Consider the following 17,924-nt stretch of genomic DNA (forward strand, 5'->3'; position numbering starts at 1 on the left):
GCGCTGGCGCTTCATATCAACCCTACTCTGCAAGCTCTGTGATCTTCAGACGAACTCAATCGCCCACCTTAGTTTATGTGATATCCAACCACAATGAAGGTCTCCAGCCTCCCCATCTTGACTTTTCTTCCAGCCTCCCTCGCCACAACCATCTACCTGGCGGGGGACTCCACCATGGCCAGCGGTGGTGGTGGCTCCGACACAGCCGGTAGCTCCCTCCTACCCATCACTGCTTTCTTCAACTAATCATCAATCAGGCTGGGGTGATTACGTCGCCCAATACCTGAGCAACTCAAGCGGCATCACCGTCTCCAACCAAGCCGTAGCCGGGCGCAGCGCCCGGTCTTACACGCGCGAAGGCCGCTTCGACGACATCGCCAGCACTCTTGAAGCGGGCGACTATGTGATCATCGAATTCGGCCACAACGACGGTGGCTCGCTCTCAACCAGCGACAACGGCCGCACCGACTGTTCCGGCACAGGCTCCGAAGTATGCTACTCGGAATACGATGGCGTCAACGAAACCATCCTCACCTTCCCCGCGTACATTGAGAACGCCTCCAACACGTTTAAAAAGATCGGTGCAACCGTCATCATCTCCTCGCAGACGCCCAATAACCCGTGGGAAACGGGCACTTTCGTGAATGACCCGCCACGGTTCGTCGGGTACGCGGAAATCGCCGCAGATACGGCGGACACGTCGTACGTGAATCATTTTGATTACACGGATCAGGTATATGAGGCGTTGGGGGCGGATACCGTGGATGCGTATTTTCCGATCGATCATACGCATACCAGTGCGGCCGGGGCGAATGTCGTTGCTAAGGCGTTCCTGAGGGGGGTTGTGTGTGGGAAGTTGAGTTTGGCGGATGAGCTGGTGACGGATGATTTGGAGTTGGATGAGTATGAGTGTTTGGATGAGTAGATGTGGTATTACGACATGTGCTGAGGTTAGCTGTTAGGGTGAAATATTGGCGATTGAGTCGAGAGTTAGAGATCACAATGTAACTCCCCTTGTGGAATCATGGCTGGACATGATAGTGAACTGTTCAGGCTGAGTTTTGACATTAGTGCTACTACAACACAATGATATGTCTCAGAAGCTGTCCTACCTAGGTGAAGGGAAGAATCACAACTGGATACCCAATACTACCCATCAACCAAGTTTGCATTGAATGGTATCCTTCACCTTTCCGCACCTTCTTTAACCGGGGGGCTACTTTAGTATACCATAGTGAGAGAAGAGATGAAGCTATTCTAACCCCATGTGCACCACCAATGACAAAGATCATCTGGACCTAGCACTGTGCTATATCGAAGGTGTCCCTTTTACAAGTCCAAAACATGTTTGCTGATAGACACAGAATATGATCAGAATGAGACAGCACAAACCGTTCATCAAGCATAGTAGTACTAGTCCACTAGGACTTCTCTACCTTATCAGACAAATCCACTCACTAACCAACTAAGCAATAGTAGCTTTCGGTGGAGCGAGCAAAGCTCGGAGCAGCTGCTCTTTTAGTTAGGGCAGGATTAATCACTATCCCATCACGCATACCTTCATAGCTTGATACCCATACTAATTAGCATTCTGCATATTGCCTTATCAACGAGCAACCCGGGATAATGTCAGAAACATGTGAAGCCATGAATGAACTCACCTCCACCCTCTCATATCTCCCTGCCCCAACCCAAAACAGAGCAAGCAGAGCGCAGATCCCCGTCGGATATCCCGGACATTGATTCCCCAATTAGTTTCCCCGGTCGCAAACACCCCTCTTTCACATGTGAAGTACAGTAAGCGGAGATAGTATGCCCCGAGAACTAGTGATGCATAGAATATATAGTAGAGTCACGTCAGAAAAGGTGCTGGTGGTGGGGAAACTATTTTCCTTGGGGTGTTGGTAGACTACCCTATGTTTTTTACGACCTTGGCGACCGTTACGCTAATAATCTAATCAACTTGATAACTAGTAACTGCTCCGCTTTAAATCGGGCTAAGGTTGGCCAAGCTCCTGATAGTGAAATTGTTTAATATACTGCCGTAGAGAGTTATCTATATATCCCGTGTGATTCAAGTAGATGAGTTGATTCGTGGTTGACATGGACGTGCTTTTCCCGTGGTGGTGAGTTTTATGTAATTCTATTACGCCACAAGATGGTGGAATGAGCCGTGCAGAGACTGTCCCGGTCAGTAGAAAACGTTCTTGGGATTATCAGTGGGGGAGAAGGAAAGTTAATCTAATCAGTTCAAACTGAAAGAAGTTGGAGTGGGATGGATGGACGGGTCGGGGATTCTTCGGTGCTACTGCTGCTCTCACCCTCATTAGTCTACATTCTTCGAGGTCGAAACACGTCAGAAAATGCCTCACGGACAGCTTCACGATCAGACTAGCATATGTACTTCGCCGGTTACTATTAAATACTATGTACAAATTCATTCCGTCTTAACTATATCCAGTCCACATTACCACTGCACTGCACCAGTAATGCTCTACGAGCATTCACTAATGTAAATCGTATACCATCTATGAGCAGTCGTACTGTCAAGCAGGGTGCCGTCATTCCCGTCCGTCGAATCCACCCCCACAACTTCGGTCACGTCCGACGTAGTCACCGTCACATCGTTGCCGCTGGTGATCCAGTACTCCGGGCTGAAGTGGTGGTAGCCCAGCAGCTTGGGAGGAAGCTTGGGCACGATGTCGTCGGTGTGCGTGACGCGGTAGTTGCTGCCCATGTTTTGGTCGGTGATGTAGTCGGCTAAGGCCAGGTTGCCGATACGGGGTTGGCCGAAGTTGTACTGCCCATCGTGTTAGTTAATTATTCTGAAGGATAAGGGCACGGAAGATGGATAGAGTGTTGTGGGGGTAGGCTACCAGGTCAAGAGTGTATCCGGCGTTGCGGAGCACAGTGGCCGCAATGGCCGCCAATGCAGCGCCGTAGCTGTGTCCGGTGAACACGATGGAGTAGTCCGGATAGCTGGAGACAGCAGCCTCCACCTTGGATGTGATGGTGTCGGCGATGACTTCCCAGGCCTCGTAGAAGCCCTTGTGCATTTCACAGCCATCACAGATGTCGCTTACAGAGGTGAGGCCGAAGTCCAAGTCGGCAATCCAGTTCGAGATGTCTGAACTACCCCGGAGAGCCAGAACGATTAATTCGTTTGTCGGGTCAACGGCGATGAACCCAGTCGGGTCGCCGTAGCTGCTGCTGCTAGGGGGGTGTGAGCTGCTGACAAGTAGGAGAAGACGTTGAGATGGCTTGGCTTACTCGTCAAACTCATCTATAGTCGTGGCACCGGCTGCCTCGACGAGAGGGCAGTTGCCTACATCGCAGCTCAGAGTCGTGCCGGTGGACTCGATGTTTGAGGAGCAGTAAGCTGCTGCACTGTATTGGGCGAAGAGGTCGATGTTGTCCAAGACGGTAGAGGAGATGTCTGAGCAAGGTTAGTGGGTTCACGGTTCACAAGATGTATTGGAGAGTGTTACCTCTACGCTGCATCGGAGCAGGTGCGGGAGCAGCATAGGCCAGAACAGATAGGGCTGCGGCAGCCCCAAATTCCCTGCGGAAGAACATCTTGAGAGCAAGGTAGTACAGCGCTGGATACTCTTGAGAAAGATCTGCGACTTTCTAAAGATTTACCTACGGTGGCGTGGCCCCCTTTATAGATCAGATGAACTGGGGATCCGACGGCTTTCAACGGCCCATCGTTGTCACCAACGTCTCAGAGAGGGTATTCGAAATGAAGTAGACTCGGTACACCGACTTGTGATAGGAGAGTCGCAAACAAAAGCAATTGTGACTAACGCTCCTGGCGCTGCGAAAGGAAAAGCCAGGATTTAGCCCCCATGTGCTCTATAAACCGCCAATCAACAGGCATGTCTGGCCCGGGGCGTGCCATGGTCGTGAGGAATCCGTGCTGGCATGTCAGGCTGCAAGGGGCTAAGGAACCAATGGCCCTCTGGCTCTCAGTCACGCAGGGAGAGAACAGACATTTGCAGAGTGCCGCCATGCGCTCGGCCGCGTGTGCCGGACAAAACTGGACGTAAAAAGTCCACGACCCGCAATGTTTCTAGAAAGCCCCTACCGCTACTCTGTATTCAACCCCACCTGCGCCTGGCTGAGTTGGGCTTAACAAGCGGGGGCCATATATTGATCCGTCTGCTTCCGCCAATCAAAATAGGGGTACAAATGAAACTAGGTTTAACCAGAGAAGGGGCCGTAAATAGGAGGTTAAAAGCTTAGTTCGGGTGAAGAAGTGGGTGTGATTTCGGATGACCAGGCTAGCGTGCCTGCAGGAGCTCGGTAGTCAGACAGGTGACAAGGTTAGTTTGATGCATAATTGTACAGGGGCGTGGATCCTGCGACTGCAAGAACTAGATAGCATGAGGACATCGACTGCGTTGTTGCATGTTATCTAGCATAGAACTGCAGCCTTATCGGCTGGTCGGATGGACGACGGTCTCCGATGAGCTTCCTTCTGACATGTGAAGACAGCGAAGGGATGAGGTGAGAGTTGCAGCGGTGGTGATGGAGATAGAGTTCGGCTGCTGAATGACTGACCCCTTGCCGTCAACCATAAACGCCCGGATTTACGCGCTTGACCGTCGGGGCGTAAGGCTTTCCCAATTTCGCCGGACCATCTGTTCAAAGGATGTCGAGGATCTCTTGAGACTTGACCATTGCACCCGCCCTGTATGCTGTGATAAGGAAACAGTGGGGGCCATTGAGCTCAGGGAAAGTGATCTTGAGATGAGACTTTGCAGGGGCTGGTGTTCTGGACACGTGGTCTGCTCAGGTCAGGAACATGTTCTGCTCCGGAATTCCAGAAAGACTCGAGGCAGGTGGTTCATGACCGAGACGTTAATTACTAGGACTACAGAATAGTGGCTCGGTCATGAGCAGGATAGTTTGTTCGGTTCAGAATGGATATGGATGGCTCCTGCAATTTCCCCATGCGTTGGATGAGGATCCGAAGTATCTTTTGTGGGCCACTGAGCACTAACTATCAAGGGTGTTTTATTCTCACGGAATGGGACCAGGAGTGATCCTCCTTCGAATCTGACCTTCCACCATAAATTAGGCTCATCAGGTTGTTTCATCCACTTCAACACGAACTGCCAACCTTGACGGACAATAAAGCGATTGGACTGGGGCGGTTGTGGCTGACTCGGGAGTGCCCAACCCAACAAACAACAGTTGGAATGGTGTAATTTCGGACCTTTGTAGCCAAAAAGGTTTCACCTAGCCCACCAGTAACGGCTCTGACAAGCTATTGCACGCCACGGCCCCAATATTAGCAACCTAAAAGCATAATACGACGGAATAACCCCGAACGTGTGATGCGGTGAAGAAGAAGCGGGAACCAAAATCGAAAACAAAAAAGATGCGTCCCGGGAGAGGATCGAACTCTCAACCTCACGATTAACAGTCGTACGCGCTAACCTTTATATTGAATTAGTAACTGATAGTGTGGATGAATTTGATGAAGGGTAAGCTTACCAATTGCGCCACCGAGACTACTCGTTGGAAAGCCGGCTGACAGTTTAATACATATATGGCATAGCAGTCCCAACCTGCACAAAGCATTGTACCTGTTTACTTTCGGACTCTCACCCTTAAAAAGATGTCCCAACTCCGATACCGCAACACGAAGTGCAACATGCGGTCCTACAAGCGCAGCGACATGTGCGGATCTGTTCAACCCAAGTACTTCCATTAGGCGACCTTGAAATACGTACGTCAAGCCGCAAGGATACTGATGCCCTGGTAGCGTACAGCAACGAGTGGATATCTCACCTCAGACAGGGGCGATACGCCCGCATTCTCAGGAAATCCTGGTCCATTTTGGTCCACGACGTCCCGGCAGATTGCTTCACCAGCCAGGCCCTGAGCAGTGGAATGGCTGCTCGACAGAGTATGCTTCAGAATCCACGAGTGCCGAATGCTTACCTTTCCTGCGTGGATTGGTTGACCGGCAACACTCTGCCACTACCTCTCAAAAGTTCGTTGATCGTCAGTTTTGACCGACCGGAACATGCAAGTGCCTTCTTAAAGGAAGGCACCCTATATCTAAATTGTATTCCATTTAGAACGCAAAAGTTTGATGAGCATTACCGTCTTTTTCAGTGCCCCAATTGTCAGATGTTTGGGCACTCCCGGCGCAACTGCAACTCTTCCAGACGTTGTCCTTATTGTGGGGACAGTCACAAACCTGTAATGTGTCGGAACACAGCCAACCTCATTTGCGCCAATTGTCAAGGTCCACACGCTTCCCAAGATACGTCCTGCAGAGCGCTGGGGCTTGCCCACGATAGGATCAAGTTCTTACAGAAGCACAGGGCCAGCCCTTACCAAAGCCGGCCGTAAAACCAACTACAGTGCCCTCAGCCGGAGAGCAGGCTACGCCGAAACCAAAAGAGCGAACCCTGCCGCCTGACTCAAACGTGCCTATTAACGCAAATTGCAACACTAGCACAGAAAGACCAAGAAAACGAAAGAAGTGCAACTGCGGCAAGGCTGCTAATGCCAACCTACCTGTCAGCACGCCCTTGCCTGTCGATTCTAAAAATCCCCCTGTTACCCCTCCACAGCAAACTGCGGGCATACAGGCCACCCGCAGAAGCCCGCTGGGCACTTTGAATCAGCAGACGATGAACAAACCCCAAGCCTTAGACCCTACCAAATACCCCCTAGGGTCAGAGTATCCCTTCGAGGACGACTATCCATCGGAACCAGAACATTCAGAAACTGAATCTGAGCCGTGTGTTTACAACTGGGATCCTGCGCAGCAGTCATCTGCGTCTGATGCCGAGCCAACCGCTGAGCCATCACCTCGCATTCCACGACAATACGAACAAACCAATCAATATCGCAGCACAATCTACTACCGATTCCTAAGGAGACTTAGCAAATGGCTGTTTTGCGCTGATGGAAGCGGACAGCGGAGCACCTTAACTGCCTGTCTCAGCAACGCGCACTAGAAATGAATTAGAAAAGCGAAGTTGATGTACTATCAATACCCAAGTTCAATTGTTTACACGATGGTCCTATATACAATCACTACCGTAGTCTTAGAAGATACTATTACTTTGTGCTATGCCCTACGACTCAAGCCTAATCATATCTTCTAGAAGTTACGAATTCAATCATGCTTATTCAACCGTGACTAGTGAAGCCCAATCAAGTACGTATGAACTCAAAACGTAGCATGAAGAAGGCTCACACATATTGCTCGTAGGTATGGCAAAGTCAACCAACTCTATGCATAGTAGTAGAATTTATCCCGCGAGGATGAGGGGCCTTCGCTCGTTAAAAACTTATGGAGGTAAAGCAGGTCCGTATTCCCTCATATAATTCTATAAAGTTGAAGATCAATATATATATATATATATATATATAAATATACACTATATATATGGAAGTACTACTACTAGAGTACCGCAGCGGACAAACCATTTTTCCTCTCCCCCTCCTCCATAGCATACAACTGCTCCACCAAAGGAACAATCGATTCCCTCAACCCCCGAAACCTCACTCCCAGCATTCCCTTTACCTTTCCTGAATCGCACGAATAATGCATATCCCTTATTCTCGCCCCCGGACTCCCAACTGCAACCCGTTCTGAAGCAGCAGGAATATCCTCTCTCACCACATCTGCAATCTCCTGCGTATCATACGGGCCCTCCGTGACCAGAAACCGCTGATGGGAGGGGAGATCGACCGTCAACGCGCGCAGGCATGTCTCTGCTAGATCTTGCACATCCACCCAGACTAGTAATAATTTGTTAGTTAGGTGACCTACTACGTTGCTTATGTGGAGTAGTTACTTACCAGGTGCCTTTGTCGGCGGGATTTCACTCCCGCCCTTCGCCACGTCCCACACAATCCTATTACTGGCGTTCAGATACTCCAGCGACGGAATCGGATGTATCATCTTCCCGAACACCATCCCAGGACAAAGTGTGACAAGCTGAAAGTCCACCTCATTCTCCTTGATGTATGTCCACGCAGTGCGCTCCGCGAGGACCTTGGACGCGCGGTACGCCACAGCCTACATTAACCCCCGTGTCAGCAACCAACAACCACCATCGACACATAAAACAGAAACTCACCACATTATCAGTATCCTTCCCCTCCTCAAAACCCAACGGACTCCAATCCTCCTCCGTATAAACCTTCCCAGGCTGCAATCCCAACGCCGCATCATAAACCGCCGCAAACGACGACATTATCACCAACTTCTTCACACTCTCACACTGATGCGCAGCCTCACACGCAGCACTCGTCCCCTGTATTGCCGGACGAAGCAACTGCTCCTCGAACTGCCCCGGCTCCGCATCATAGGTGAATGCCGACGCGAGGTGCAAGATAGCGTCGCAGCCTGCCGCTGCGGGGAGAAACTGCGCTAGGTCTGTGGGGTCGGGAACGACCACAAGGTCCAGGGATGTCTCAAGGTGGGGGACTCCTGCGGCGTGGAGGGCGGAAAGTGTCGCTGTGGCCTTTTCGGCGCTGCGCACGGTGCCTCGGATGGAGTGGCCTGCGCGGAGGAGTGTGGCGATGCAATGGGTTGCTATGAAGCCGTTGGCGCCGGTTATGAGAGTTAGCATTTTGGTGATGGTAGTATTAGTGTGAATAGCTGTAGAGGATATGGATAGGGTTGGGTGTAGTAGATATGGATCACGGTGGTTTATATACATTGTGTGGTATATCGAGATTTCTACACGAGTGGAGCCGTCGCATAGATTAGACTGAGCGGCTTAGAACTACAAACTAGTACACATATCGAAAATCGACTACCCCCTCATCATGGCCCTCACTCTGCAGCCGTCCCTCCATGCGACTCCCCGCTGCCCGGCCTAATCGGTTAGCCCGCGCGTTCCGACGGCCGTAGACCACCCGCAGCATGGTGGAGATGATGATTGCGCCGGCGTTGACGGCGACAATCGTGATCTTGGCGGGGATGTACCTGTTCATATGAGTAAGGATAATCAACATGGCAGTAGAGTGACATGCATACCCTGGAGCATCGCGGGATTGAAACGTCTGCGGCCCGATGATGTTGGCGATGCTGAACCCGGCCGAGACGAGCGTACTTCCTGCTACCTATGTGGCAGTTCATGTTAGCTGCTGCTTGCATTGATTTTAGGATTAGTATGGTCCTTTTACCTTCATGGTATACCCCTTGTAGTTCGCACCAGTCCACGCGAAAATCAATGCTAGCGGTGCGACAGTCTATTCCAGTCAGCGCATACCCATTGCTTTTACAACGGGAGCAACCTACCGTGTTCACGAGGTATATTCCCGCCAAACAACCCCCCTGATTTGACGACGGCAGAAAAGACATCAGACACGCCCCAAGCAAAGTAGGGATCAGGAGAACATTGATCGCCAACCAGCGCGAATATCCCCGCGCGATGGCCATCGTGGACGCCATAGTAGCAACGATGCTAACCACCCCAGAAGGCATATTAAGCAGCGCACTTTCTTTCGAGTCATATCCAAAGTCCTTGATCAGAATGGATGAGAACGTCGTGATAACTCCACTGGGTATAGTGATGAGAATAGTCAGAAGCACCAAAAGCGCAGTCTGAAGATCTGCAAATGCCTCGAGCAGCGAGATCGCGCGGAATACTTTCTCGCCCACACCAGCCTGGTCTTGTCGGAGGCGCTCCTCCACGCGAGCCTTTTCGGATGTGCTCAGGAAACGCGCTTCAGATAGTGTGGCGGGTAGAATGAGCAGGACGAGAAGCGCTACGAGGACGTTTACTGCTCCGATCACTACAAACATGATCCGCCAGCCGTGGAATGACATCGACGCCGGTGCATGCTGCGCTGCGAAGGATATTAATCCGCCGATGATCTGCCCGGTGCCGAGTCCGCAGTACCAGAGGCCATAGCGAGGGGTGGATTCGGCCCGGGTGTACCACATGCTTGTGTACATGGTTAGGGCGGGGGCTTTGTGTGTAGTATTAGCACTGGGCATAGAAGATAGATAGTGTTGATCGCACCGATCACAGCTTCTAGTGTGCCAAGAAGCACTCGTAGAGACATCATGCCTGCAAAATTCTGGGCTGCGGCAGAGCAGCAGAGGAGCACTCCCCAGCAGAGGATATTGAATCCGAGGACTTTGGTGACGGGGTATCGTTGGAGTAAGAACCCTTTCAATGATCAGTGATATGAGCATGGCGGACGAATGAATGCAACATACCCTGAGGAATTTCAGCAACGGCATAAGCAATGAAGAACCCCGTAGCAAGCCAGGAGAAGTCATTGCCCTTCATCCCGAGATCGTCTTGCATGCCCATGACATTAGCGTACTGTCACCGTCAGCATCGGCATCTGTGCAAATCATTAGATGAAAATCGGGACCTACATTCAAGGCCACCTTATCCAGAAACTGCAAAAAGTATGTTAAGAACATAATCGGCAGTATGCGCCAATCGATCCGACGCAATAGTGCCGAATCATCGTGCAGATCGCCAAGGCCATAGTCGATAGTGGCCAGCTTTTCCTCTTTGGTATCAGACATGGTGTATGTGCAGCAGGGATGGCATGTTCCATCAGAAGGCCGTCGAGAAGCGGCGGAATGGCATGATGGGCTGTCTTAAAGAAGTTGTTCCTGTACACAGTGAGGGCTACAATGTCTCCTATCACTGGCTGGGGCGATCGGTGCGATAAGCTGCACTACTGCTGCACCCGTCGCATAGATACGAGCCCCGTCGGATGCACGATAAGTGGATCGGATGTGTGTCCGAACAACATAGACCATAGGAAGGCGCCGGATAGGTATATAAACAAATATTCGAACATGAAGCTGGAATGCAGAGAAAGCCAAAATCATATTAATTGTCAATTCGTCAAACCGTACAGAATGCCCTCGCGCACCGACTCTCCCCTCGACATTGCCATCATCGGCGCCGGTCTAGGCGGCCTGAGCGCAGCTGTGGCTTTACGTCGCCAAGGCCATCGAATCACCGTCTACGAGAGATACGATTTTGCTGGCGAAGTGGGCGCTTCCTTGAGCGCAGCTTCCAATGGATCCCGGTTCCTAGAGCAATGGGGTGTCGATGTCAAGGCCGCGAAACCGGTGGTCTTGAAGAAACTTATTATGCATGATTGGGAGACTGGGACGATACAGAATGAATATGGTTTGGGGGACTACAAAGCCAAGTTTGGAACGGTCAGTCTGGGATTCATTCTTCACTCTCCGATCTGTCATTGACGTGGCCGATTCTCAGGAATACAACAACTTCCACCGCATTGACATCCACCAACAACTACTCAAGTCTGCTATTGACGAGCCAGGAGAAGGCACCCCTTGCACACTGAAGGTCAATCACAAGGCCGTATCGCTAGACGCAGAGGCCGGTCGCATTGTGTTCGAGAATGGCGAGACGGCGTCGGCAGACCTTATCGTCGCTGCGGATGGCATTCGTGTAACTATCCCTATCCCCGTTCCTAGATATCCAATAATCCATAGTATGATATTAACATGAACAAAATACAGTCCCAAAGCCGACTTGAAATGGGGATCACCCCCGAATTCACCATGTCGACCTCATGCTGCTATCGCTGCATTATCAGCGCCGATAAACTCCGCAGCCTCGGGCTAGACGACTATATTGATAACGAGGCGATCGAATACTGGGGTGGATTCGGAATCAACAAAATTGTCATGTCACCTTGCAGTAACGGCGAAGTCGTAAGCTGTTACTGCTTCTATCCGGCAGAGTACAACAATTTGCGTGGCGATGGCTGGAATATCGCGGCTACTCCGGAGCAGCTGGTCGATACTTTCCCGGGACTAGATGAACGCATGAAGCTGTTGATGATGAATGCGGAGGATATTAAGATGTGGCGCTGTATGATCCCTTACCCTGAGTTTGATTCACTCTGCTGATGATAGATAGTGTACCGTCACCAACCATACCCCTACTGGGCCAAAGGCAAAGTATGCCTTCTTGGTGATGCCGCCCACCCCATGATGCCCGATCAGTCGCAGGGTTCGTGTATGGCCTTTGAGGACGCCGGCGCGTTGGGATTAATTTTCCACCGCGCGTTCCGGGAAGAGTATAGTGTCGCAGAGGGTCTACAGCTGTACGAGCGGCTGCGGAAACCACGAGCCACGAAAGTCCAAGAGGCGAGTTTTCGCGCGCGTGAAGACCTCAGCGAGCGCATTGGATGGAGCTCGTCGACGGATCGGCCTGGGAAGTTGACTATCGAGGAGGTGTGTGGGTATAATATGCGAACGCATTTGGAAGAGTTGAAGGCCCAATAGATAGTAGATCTGGTGTTTAGGTGGCTGTGTGTATATAAGTAGTTTCTTATGAGGAGTTGATCCGCAAGATCATGCTGTTTATGCTGCTATACGAAGTATAGAATCTCTGGCAGAAGGTTTTCGTGGAAATATACTGACGCGAAATCACGTATCTCAGTCATAAATCTAGCGCAGGGCATAGTATCATTAAAGCTCCTATGCGATGTCTATATTGTGTTACGAGACCAGACTTCCACTCTATTTATCTATTGGGAACAATTACCAACAAACATAAATGACCATTAATCCACGCAGGTACCTGTGGAGGCCTACAGTTGGATGTCAGTAAGTTTGCGTTGCCCCACATTCTACACTAACTGTTTTCACTTCCGCCTTCCTAACTAGGTTAGAATACAGCTTCTGTCAACCACAACAACACGTACAGAGCCCTGAATCTTGAAGCAAGCAAGCCACACAAAGATGCCACCACGCAAAGAACTGACCCCAGAGATCCGTGCTAGACTCTGTGAGCTAAAAGCAATTGGTTGGAGCTTTACTATGATCCATAAACGCTATCCTCATATCCCTTATTCAACTATACAGACTACAATCAAGCGCGAGAGTACTCGAAAGCAGCAACACTCTGCACCTCGCTCCGGACGACCCAAAAAGATTACTCCTGAGGAACAGCAGCAGTTATTGGACTTAGTTAAGCAAGATCAGCATGTAAAACTGCGTGAACTCTCTACTGCTGTACAGAGCAGTCCTTCAATCAGAACAGTTCAACGTCTATTACATACCTCTACACATGCAGGGAAATAATGTGAGCGGCCAGAAATCACTTCTCAACATGCAGAAAAGAGATTGAGATGGGCTCAAAAATTTGCCGAATACGCTGCTGAAGTCTTTCTACGAATTATCTGGTCAGACGAATGCTCAGTCGAGCGCGGAGCAGGAATTCGCAAATCTATACGACAAATCTATGCCTCTCGACCACCAAAGCAACAGATTTATTGAATGTGATATTCATGGTACGTTGTGGAAAGGGTGTTAAGCAAATGTTTTGGGCGGAACTGTGATTGTGGCGCGTAAGGATAAGAAAGATCTCACCCTGGGCATTACAAAGCTATTTGGATGTATTGTGATATGATCCTGGATTACTTTGGTGAGGGGAAGGCTCCGACGAGGTTGCATAACCGACAGGCATTTGAAAAGTGGTTTGCGAGTTACAAGCGGCAGGAGTCGATGAATGGACGCAGGGAGTGGGATGATATGCCGCCTTTGTATTAGGTTGGTTCATTAACGGGGGTAGCTTCCGTTGGAGTGAAAAATGTTATGATTGACTTGATATCAAGAATTTGGGCCGAAGGGTTTGATGCTTAATGTGCAAGCTGATGATGAATCGTTACTTTCATGTTTATCATTGAATACTACGGCAGAGAATGGACCTTTGCCATTTTTTCACGACTACTTTCTGCCAAGAAGAACTGCATGATAGGCAACACTGGTGAATCCTAGAGCTACCACCAAAACAACAAGAACCAATCAACAACAGTGGACTTACATCACTATTCAGTAATGCAAACTTCAGCGACTATGTACACGCAACGCTACGCCACAGAAATACTACACACTAACCGACTACTAAACAAACACCACCCCAGGAAACGAACTATACCTTATTCTCGCCCAATTCCCATCCCCGCCCTCATCAGCCCACACTGTCTCCAGTAACCGTCTCGCATGCGAGATATGTCCAAACCCCAACGTGTTCTCCATCACTATCAACCGCTCCTTAACAACCATCCTCCGCTCCATGCTATCCCTACAACTAGCGCCAGCAATCACCAACGGAAACAGCAGACTACCCTCCACAGGACTACCATAAGGGATTGCCAGCACAGCTGTCATAATGTGAGAGAGAGCATTCTCCACGTCTGCATGGTTTGGATCATAGCCGTCTACGATCTGATGTAGTCGTAATCGAATCGCCCATTCGAAGGCTGTTGTTGCTCTGTTCGCGTCGCTGTTTACCAGAGCAGTGCTGGTCGCATCGTAATCCACTCGCCAGGTATCGAGCTGTGCGCGTACGTGCGCAGCGGCTGTTCGGAATCCGATCTCGGAGAGGTCGTCGACGCGTCGGCTGCGGTGGGCGGCGAGGAGGTTGACCCGGCCGAGGTATTCTAGTAGGGGTGGGGGAATTCCGGAGACGGAGTTATCTCCGAGGGGTACTGGGAGGGAAGACGAGGATGTTGATGAGGTGAGATCGGTGAGTCGCTCGCCTGCGCGTAATAATGGCGGTTTGCAGCGGGATATGGTGGACATGGCGTCGAGGTAGTGGAAGAGTTGGAGACAGAAGTTTCCTTCTGGGGTTGATGACAGGCGGTGCAGATCGGTGGCAGCTGCTGCAGTGCTAAGAAGGTTCCCTGCCGCTTTGAGATGCCATTTCCAGACGCGAGAGGTGCCTTCGAATAGCTCTGTGAGACAGAGCAGGAGAATGGTGGCACAGGCCTCGAGGAATGATTGGCTGTTTTGGTTCGGTCGACGGAGTAAGTTGCTCACTTGTGCTAAGGCTGTTATGGTTAGGACTTTTGTGATTTTATGGAATTTTGTCGAGTATGTACCTTTTCCTTGACGCGCTAGGGCACGGTCCCAAATTTGGGGATAGATGCGCCGCCAGTGGCAGCCGCTAAGGCCCAGTATGACGCTAGTTAGCGTCTCCGATGCGGCGGCCATGGGTAGCAGAGTTGCTAGAAATGGGTTGGTCATGGAGTCAGTAGTTGTGGAACGTGATAGTGCTCGTGACACGATATGTACATAGTGATTGAATAGACTACGATCGTCGTCATTGTGGAGATGGGGATTAAATGTGCCATCTGGAGACTGAATGGGTCCGAGGATCATCTCCACATCAATCCAGAGGGGCGAGAATGGAGATAGCAGATCATCGCTGACGGATGATAACAGATTCTCTGAAGGAGAAATCGGACCGATCTTTGAGACTGGATCCGAAACGGAAGATAGGATGGGTTCGTGAGCAATTTCGGAAGAGGAAGACGTAGGCGACGGCTGCGGAGAGGCGAGGGCTGGTGACGAAGACTTCTCCCTCGGATTATTCCAGTGGCATGGTAAGTTTAAACGACGACAGTCGCTACATCGAGGTCGGCTTTCATCACACTTCTTCTTGCTATTGGTTGTCAGCTAGTGCAATGTAGTGATTATCGAGGATCTCATGGGTGTCCTTTACCGCGCCTTGCATGAGGTACATCCACCGCGCGATCGGGAAGCCCTAGGTCGGCGATAAGCTAGCGACGGGACTTCAGAGGCAGGTCTTCCGGGCTTTTGAGGCTCGCAGATGTGGCCCAGACCTAGTTGGTCAGCATATATTGGCACCCAGGAAACTAGAAGTGCAAGCATACGTGCGCAACGAGAGCAGGGCGATGCGCCATCACAGCGTTGTTTCTATCCGAAGTCAGCATGGTGATCAATTCTCGAAGGAGAGGTCAAGACTTACAATCACTGCGCACCGAGCGCATACGCGACCAGGAGCAGCCATGATACCGAAGCATCTTGGAGGAGAGAACAGAAGCGACGGAGAGGAGTAGGTCGAAGGAGTTATCAGCGCAAAGCCGACGGAGAGGGGTTCGATAAGCGGAAAAGGCCGACGATTGGATGGCGCATGGATACGATATCAGTGCACTCGGGAGTCGTGGCCACTGATAAAGGTTGGGATCCGCATGCGGGGGGCAGTAGCGCAACTCTATATCCTCGGCTACATGGCCGGCAGTCAACCCGCTAGTCTAGTTGCTGTTTCTCCCAGAGAGGCCAGTTTGTTCTACCCGTCGCTAGAAAGCTACAGTGCGGGGAAGGAGAAGCCACTTAGCAGTATTCGATGATTTTTGAGACTAAATGATGAGGGTCAGAACAGACAGGATTTTTATTAGAAGCGGATGTAGGAAGGTGTAGAGTCTCCAAGAGAGTGCTTTTTACCCGCATTATCACTCCTGACTAACAGCATGGTTGGGTAGGGCAGGACTGGCGGTCATCCACCTACGTATGTCCCCTGGCCTTAACTCAATACTTGGAGGCCATGTTCTGCAAATATCGATAAGTGCATTGAGACTGGCGGGAAGGATCTACCGGAACTAACTGCTCATCCTATCCCCATACAATGGGGTGACATGGGAGGTGAAACGTCTCTTGAATGGTCAAAACCATATCCATGTCAATGCCTTGAATCAGCTTATGATCCTCATCTATACTATGGCCCTTCATTTACCCTTCCACCCTCTCATTCTGGATATCGCAATTAGTAGCCTTCAGATCATCATCAATAAGGGGGCAAATGCTGGTTTATTGCAAAAGCAAATCAGTCCGGACACTACTACATATCTTCTACCTATATCGGCTGTTTCCCTTCTTTCATCACATGTTTCCTGCCACTCCACTCATGGTGGTTTACTTATTGACCAGCGATAAGAAGTACACAAGCCAGTACGCTGTCAAGATATAATACACTTTATACGTTCTCTCATCCATACCCACCGACGTCGCAAAAACACAACGAACACCAACCGCCAACGCACCGAGAAGATGGAATATTCCCGTAATCACCAGGCCAAAACTCCGCAAGTCGAAAGACCCAAGGCACTGTATCCATCCCCACAGGACCACAAACAACCCGCTAGCAGCAATCAGGCCAGCTGTGATGCCCCTCAGCATCTTCATAGAAGAAGCACTTGAACAAAGCACAGGAAGTGTTCTGCGCTTTATCTTCCGATCGCCATCGATATCATGAAACTCCTGAATATGAATAGTTCCGAGGACCCATAGCGAGAGAATCACATCCACCTTTGGCTGTGCTGATAGTTGTGGGTAGGTTTTGCAGACGACACTGTTCAAAAGGCGGAATGAGAGGAATGTCCAAAGGGCTGGGAAGGTATTGCGGGATGCCCAGTGATCAAGTCTAGGCCATACGTAGCATATGTAAATCAAGGCTTCAGACAAGAGAAATATGACCAAGGCTTCGCCGCCAAGAAGGGTGTAGCAGATAGCAGGAGATATAGTCCAACTGATAAACCATCTCCATTTGGCTCCTATTACAGTGAGACGGCCGGCTGGGATGGGCCTTTTAGGCTTGTTGATTCGGTCTTCATCAACCGAGGTAAGCTGGTTAACGATGTCCCAGCAGTATTGGTGGCTCACTGAGACGCAGAAGATTTTGGCGACAACAGTGAACGCTGAGAAATCCGGTGGTGGTAGTAGCCGAATGCAAGCGGCGGATAAGTATAGAAGAACTCCTGCCCCGAGGTTGGATTTTAGAAGATGGTATGATTTCACAGCCTCATTGCCGAGTAGGTGTATTAGGGCTGATGTCTGGAATTTGATTCTGCACGATCACTGTTCAGCAAACGGACTTGACCACACGTATGAAATAGTTCTTACGCTTTCATTAGTACAGGTCATATAGTAGAGTTAGGCCTAATTCTCAGCCAAAGTATATACTATGTAATGTACTTGCGAAATATGCTGCTCTGTCATGTTAGATTGTCATTATCCCAAGCAGGTTTATATAGCCCAACGAGTGACTTGGGCGTAGCCATGTCGTTATCTGAGCACGATCAGCCAATTTCAAACTATTCGACAACCCCAATAATAATCACAA

General features: G+C 50.2%; 7 protein-coding genes and 1 non-coding gene across 8 annotated transcripts; 3 read left to right on the plus strand and 5 right to left on the minus strand.

Moving 5' to 3' along the window:
* Nucleotides 1–47: 47 nt before the first annotated feature.
* Nucleotides 48–1,031, plus strand: BO79DRAFT_244413 (rhamnogalacturonan acetylesterase RgaE). Its single transcript, XM_025685367.1, has 2 exons — nt 48–208; nt 258–1,031. The coding sequence occupies exons 1-2, from the start codon at nt 94–96 to the stop codon at nt 923–925; spliced, it is 783 nt and encodes a 260-aa protein (XP_025541364.1). The 5' UTR covers nt 48–93; the 3' UTR covers nt 926–1,031.
* A 1,413-nt stretch (nt 1,032–2,444) lies between these two features.
* On the minus strand, nt 2,445–3,576 carry BO79DRAFT_170391 (lipase family protein; the record flags this gene model as incomplete). The annotated part of the gene is made up of 4 exons (XM_025679528.1): nt 2,445–2,800; nt 2,877–3,213; nt 3,271–3,436; nt 3,489–3,576. The coding sequence occupies 4 exons, from the start codon at nt 3,574–3,576 to the stop codon at nt 2,495–2,497; spliced, it is 897 nt and encodes a 298-aa protein (XP_025541365.1). The 3' UTR covers nt 2,445–2,494.
* Nucleotides 3,577–5,389: 1,813 nt separating this feature from the next.
* On the minus strand, nt 5,390–5,520 carry BO79DRAFT_t90. Its single transcript has one exon. It is a non-coding gene; the product is annotated as a tRNA-Sec (tRNA).
* A 106-nt stretch (nt 5,521–5,626) lies between these two features.
* On the plus strand, nt 5,627–6,983 carry BO79DRAFT_253314 (uncharacterized protein; the record flags this gene model as incomplete). The annotated part of the gene is made up of 4 exons (XM_025685988.1): nt 5,627–5,709; nt 5,774–6,015; nt 6,093–6,196; nt 6,342–6,983. The coding sequence occupies 4 exons, from the start codon at nt 5,627–5,629 to the stop codon at nt 6,981–6,983; spliced, it is 1,071 nt and encodes a 356-aa protein (XP_025541366.1).
* Nucleotides 6,984–7,432: 449 nt separating this feature from the next.
* On the minus strand, nt 7,433–8,609 carry BO79DRAFT_143582 (cinnamoyl-CoA reductase; the record flags this gene model as incomplete). The annotated part of the gene is made up of 3 exons (XM_025678332.1): nt 7,433–7,773; nt 7,834–8,053; nt 8,115–8,609. 3 exons carry the CDS (start codon nt 8,607–8,609, stop codon nt 7,433–7,435), a joined length of 1,056 nt encoding a protein of 351 aa, XP_025541367.1.
* A 163-nt stretch (nt 8,610–8,772) lies between these two features.
* Nucleotides 8,773–10,531, minus strand: BO79DRAFT_226878 (allantoate permease; the record flags this gene model as incomplete). The annotated part of the gene is made up of 7 exons (XM_025683830.1): nt 8,773–8,968; nt 9,020–9,105; nt 9,169–9,234; nt 9,284–9,957; nt 10,011–10,160; nt 10,211–10,319; nt 10,376–10,531. The coding sequence occupies 7 exons, from the start codon at nt 10,529–10,531 to the stop codon at nt 8,773–8,775; spliced, it is 1,437 nt and encodes a 478-aa protein (XP_025541368.1).
* A 342-nt stretch (nt 10,532–10,873) lies between these two features.
* On the plus strand, nt 10,874–12,280 carry BO79DRAFT_226879 (salicylate hydroxylase; the record flags this gene model as incomplete). The annotated part of the gene is made up of 4 exons (XM_025683831.1): nt 10,874–11,182; nt 11,241–11,456; nt 11,510–11,864; nt 11,913–12,280. The coding sequence occupies 4 exons, from the start codon at nt 10,874–10,876 to the stop codon at nt 12,278–12,280; spliced, it is 1,248 nt and encodes a 415-aa protein (XP_025541369.1).
* Nucleotides 12,281–13,903: 1,623 nt separating this feature from the next.
* Nucleotides 13,904–17,800, minus strand: BO79DRAFT_236694 (uncharacterized protein; the record flags this gene model as incomplete). The annotated part of the gene is made up of 7 exons (XM_025684609.1): nt 13,904–14,490; nt 14,542–14,832; nt 14,884–15,365; nt 15,507–15,660; nt 15,774–15,778; nt 16,785–17,602; nt 17,777–17,800. The coding sequence occupies 7 exons, from the start codon at nt 17,798–17,800 to the stop codon at nt 13,904–13,906; spliced, it is 2,361 nt and encodes a 786-aa protein (XP_025541370.1).
* Between the last annotated feature and the right edge of the window lie 124 nt (nt 17,801–17,924).

The sequence above is a fragment of the Aspergillus costaricaensis genome, assembly GCF_003184835.1.
Source record: "Aspergillus costaricaensis CBS 115574 unplaced genomic scaffold BO79scaffold_10, whole genome shotgun sequence".
Lineage (NCBI taxonomy): Eukaryota > Fungi > Ascomycota > Eurotiomycetes > Eurotiales > Aspergillaceae > Aspergillus > Aspergillus costaricensis.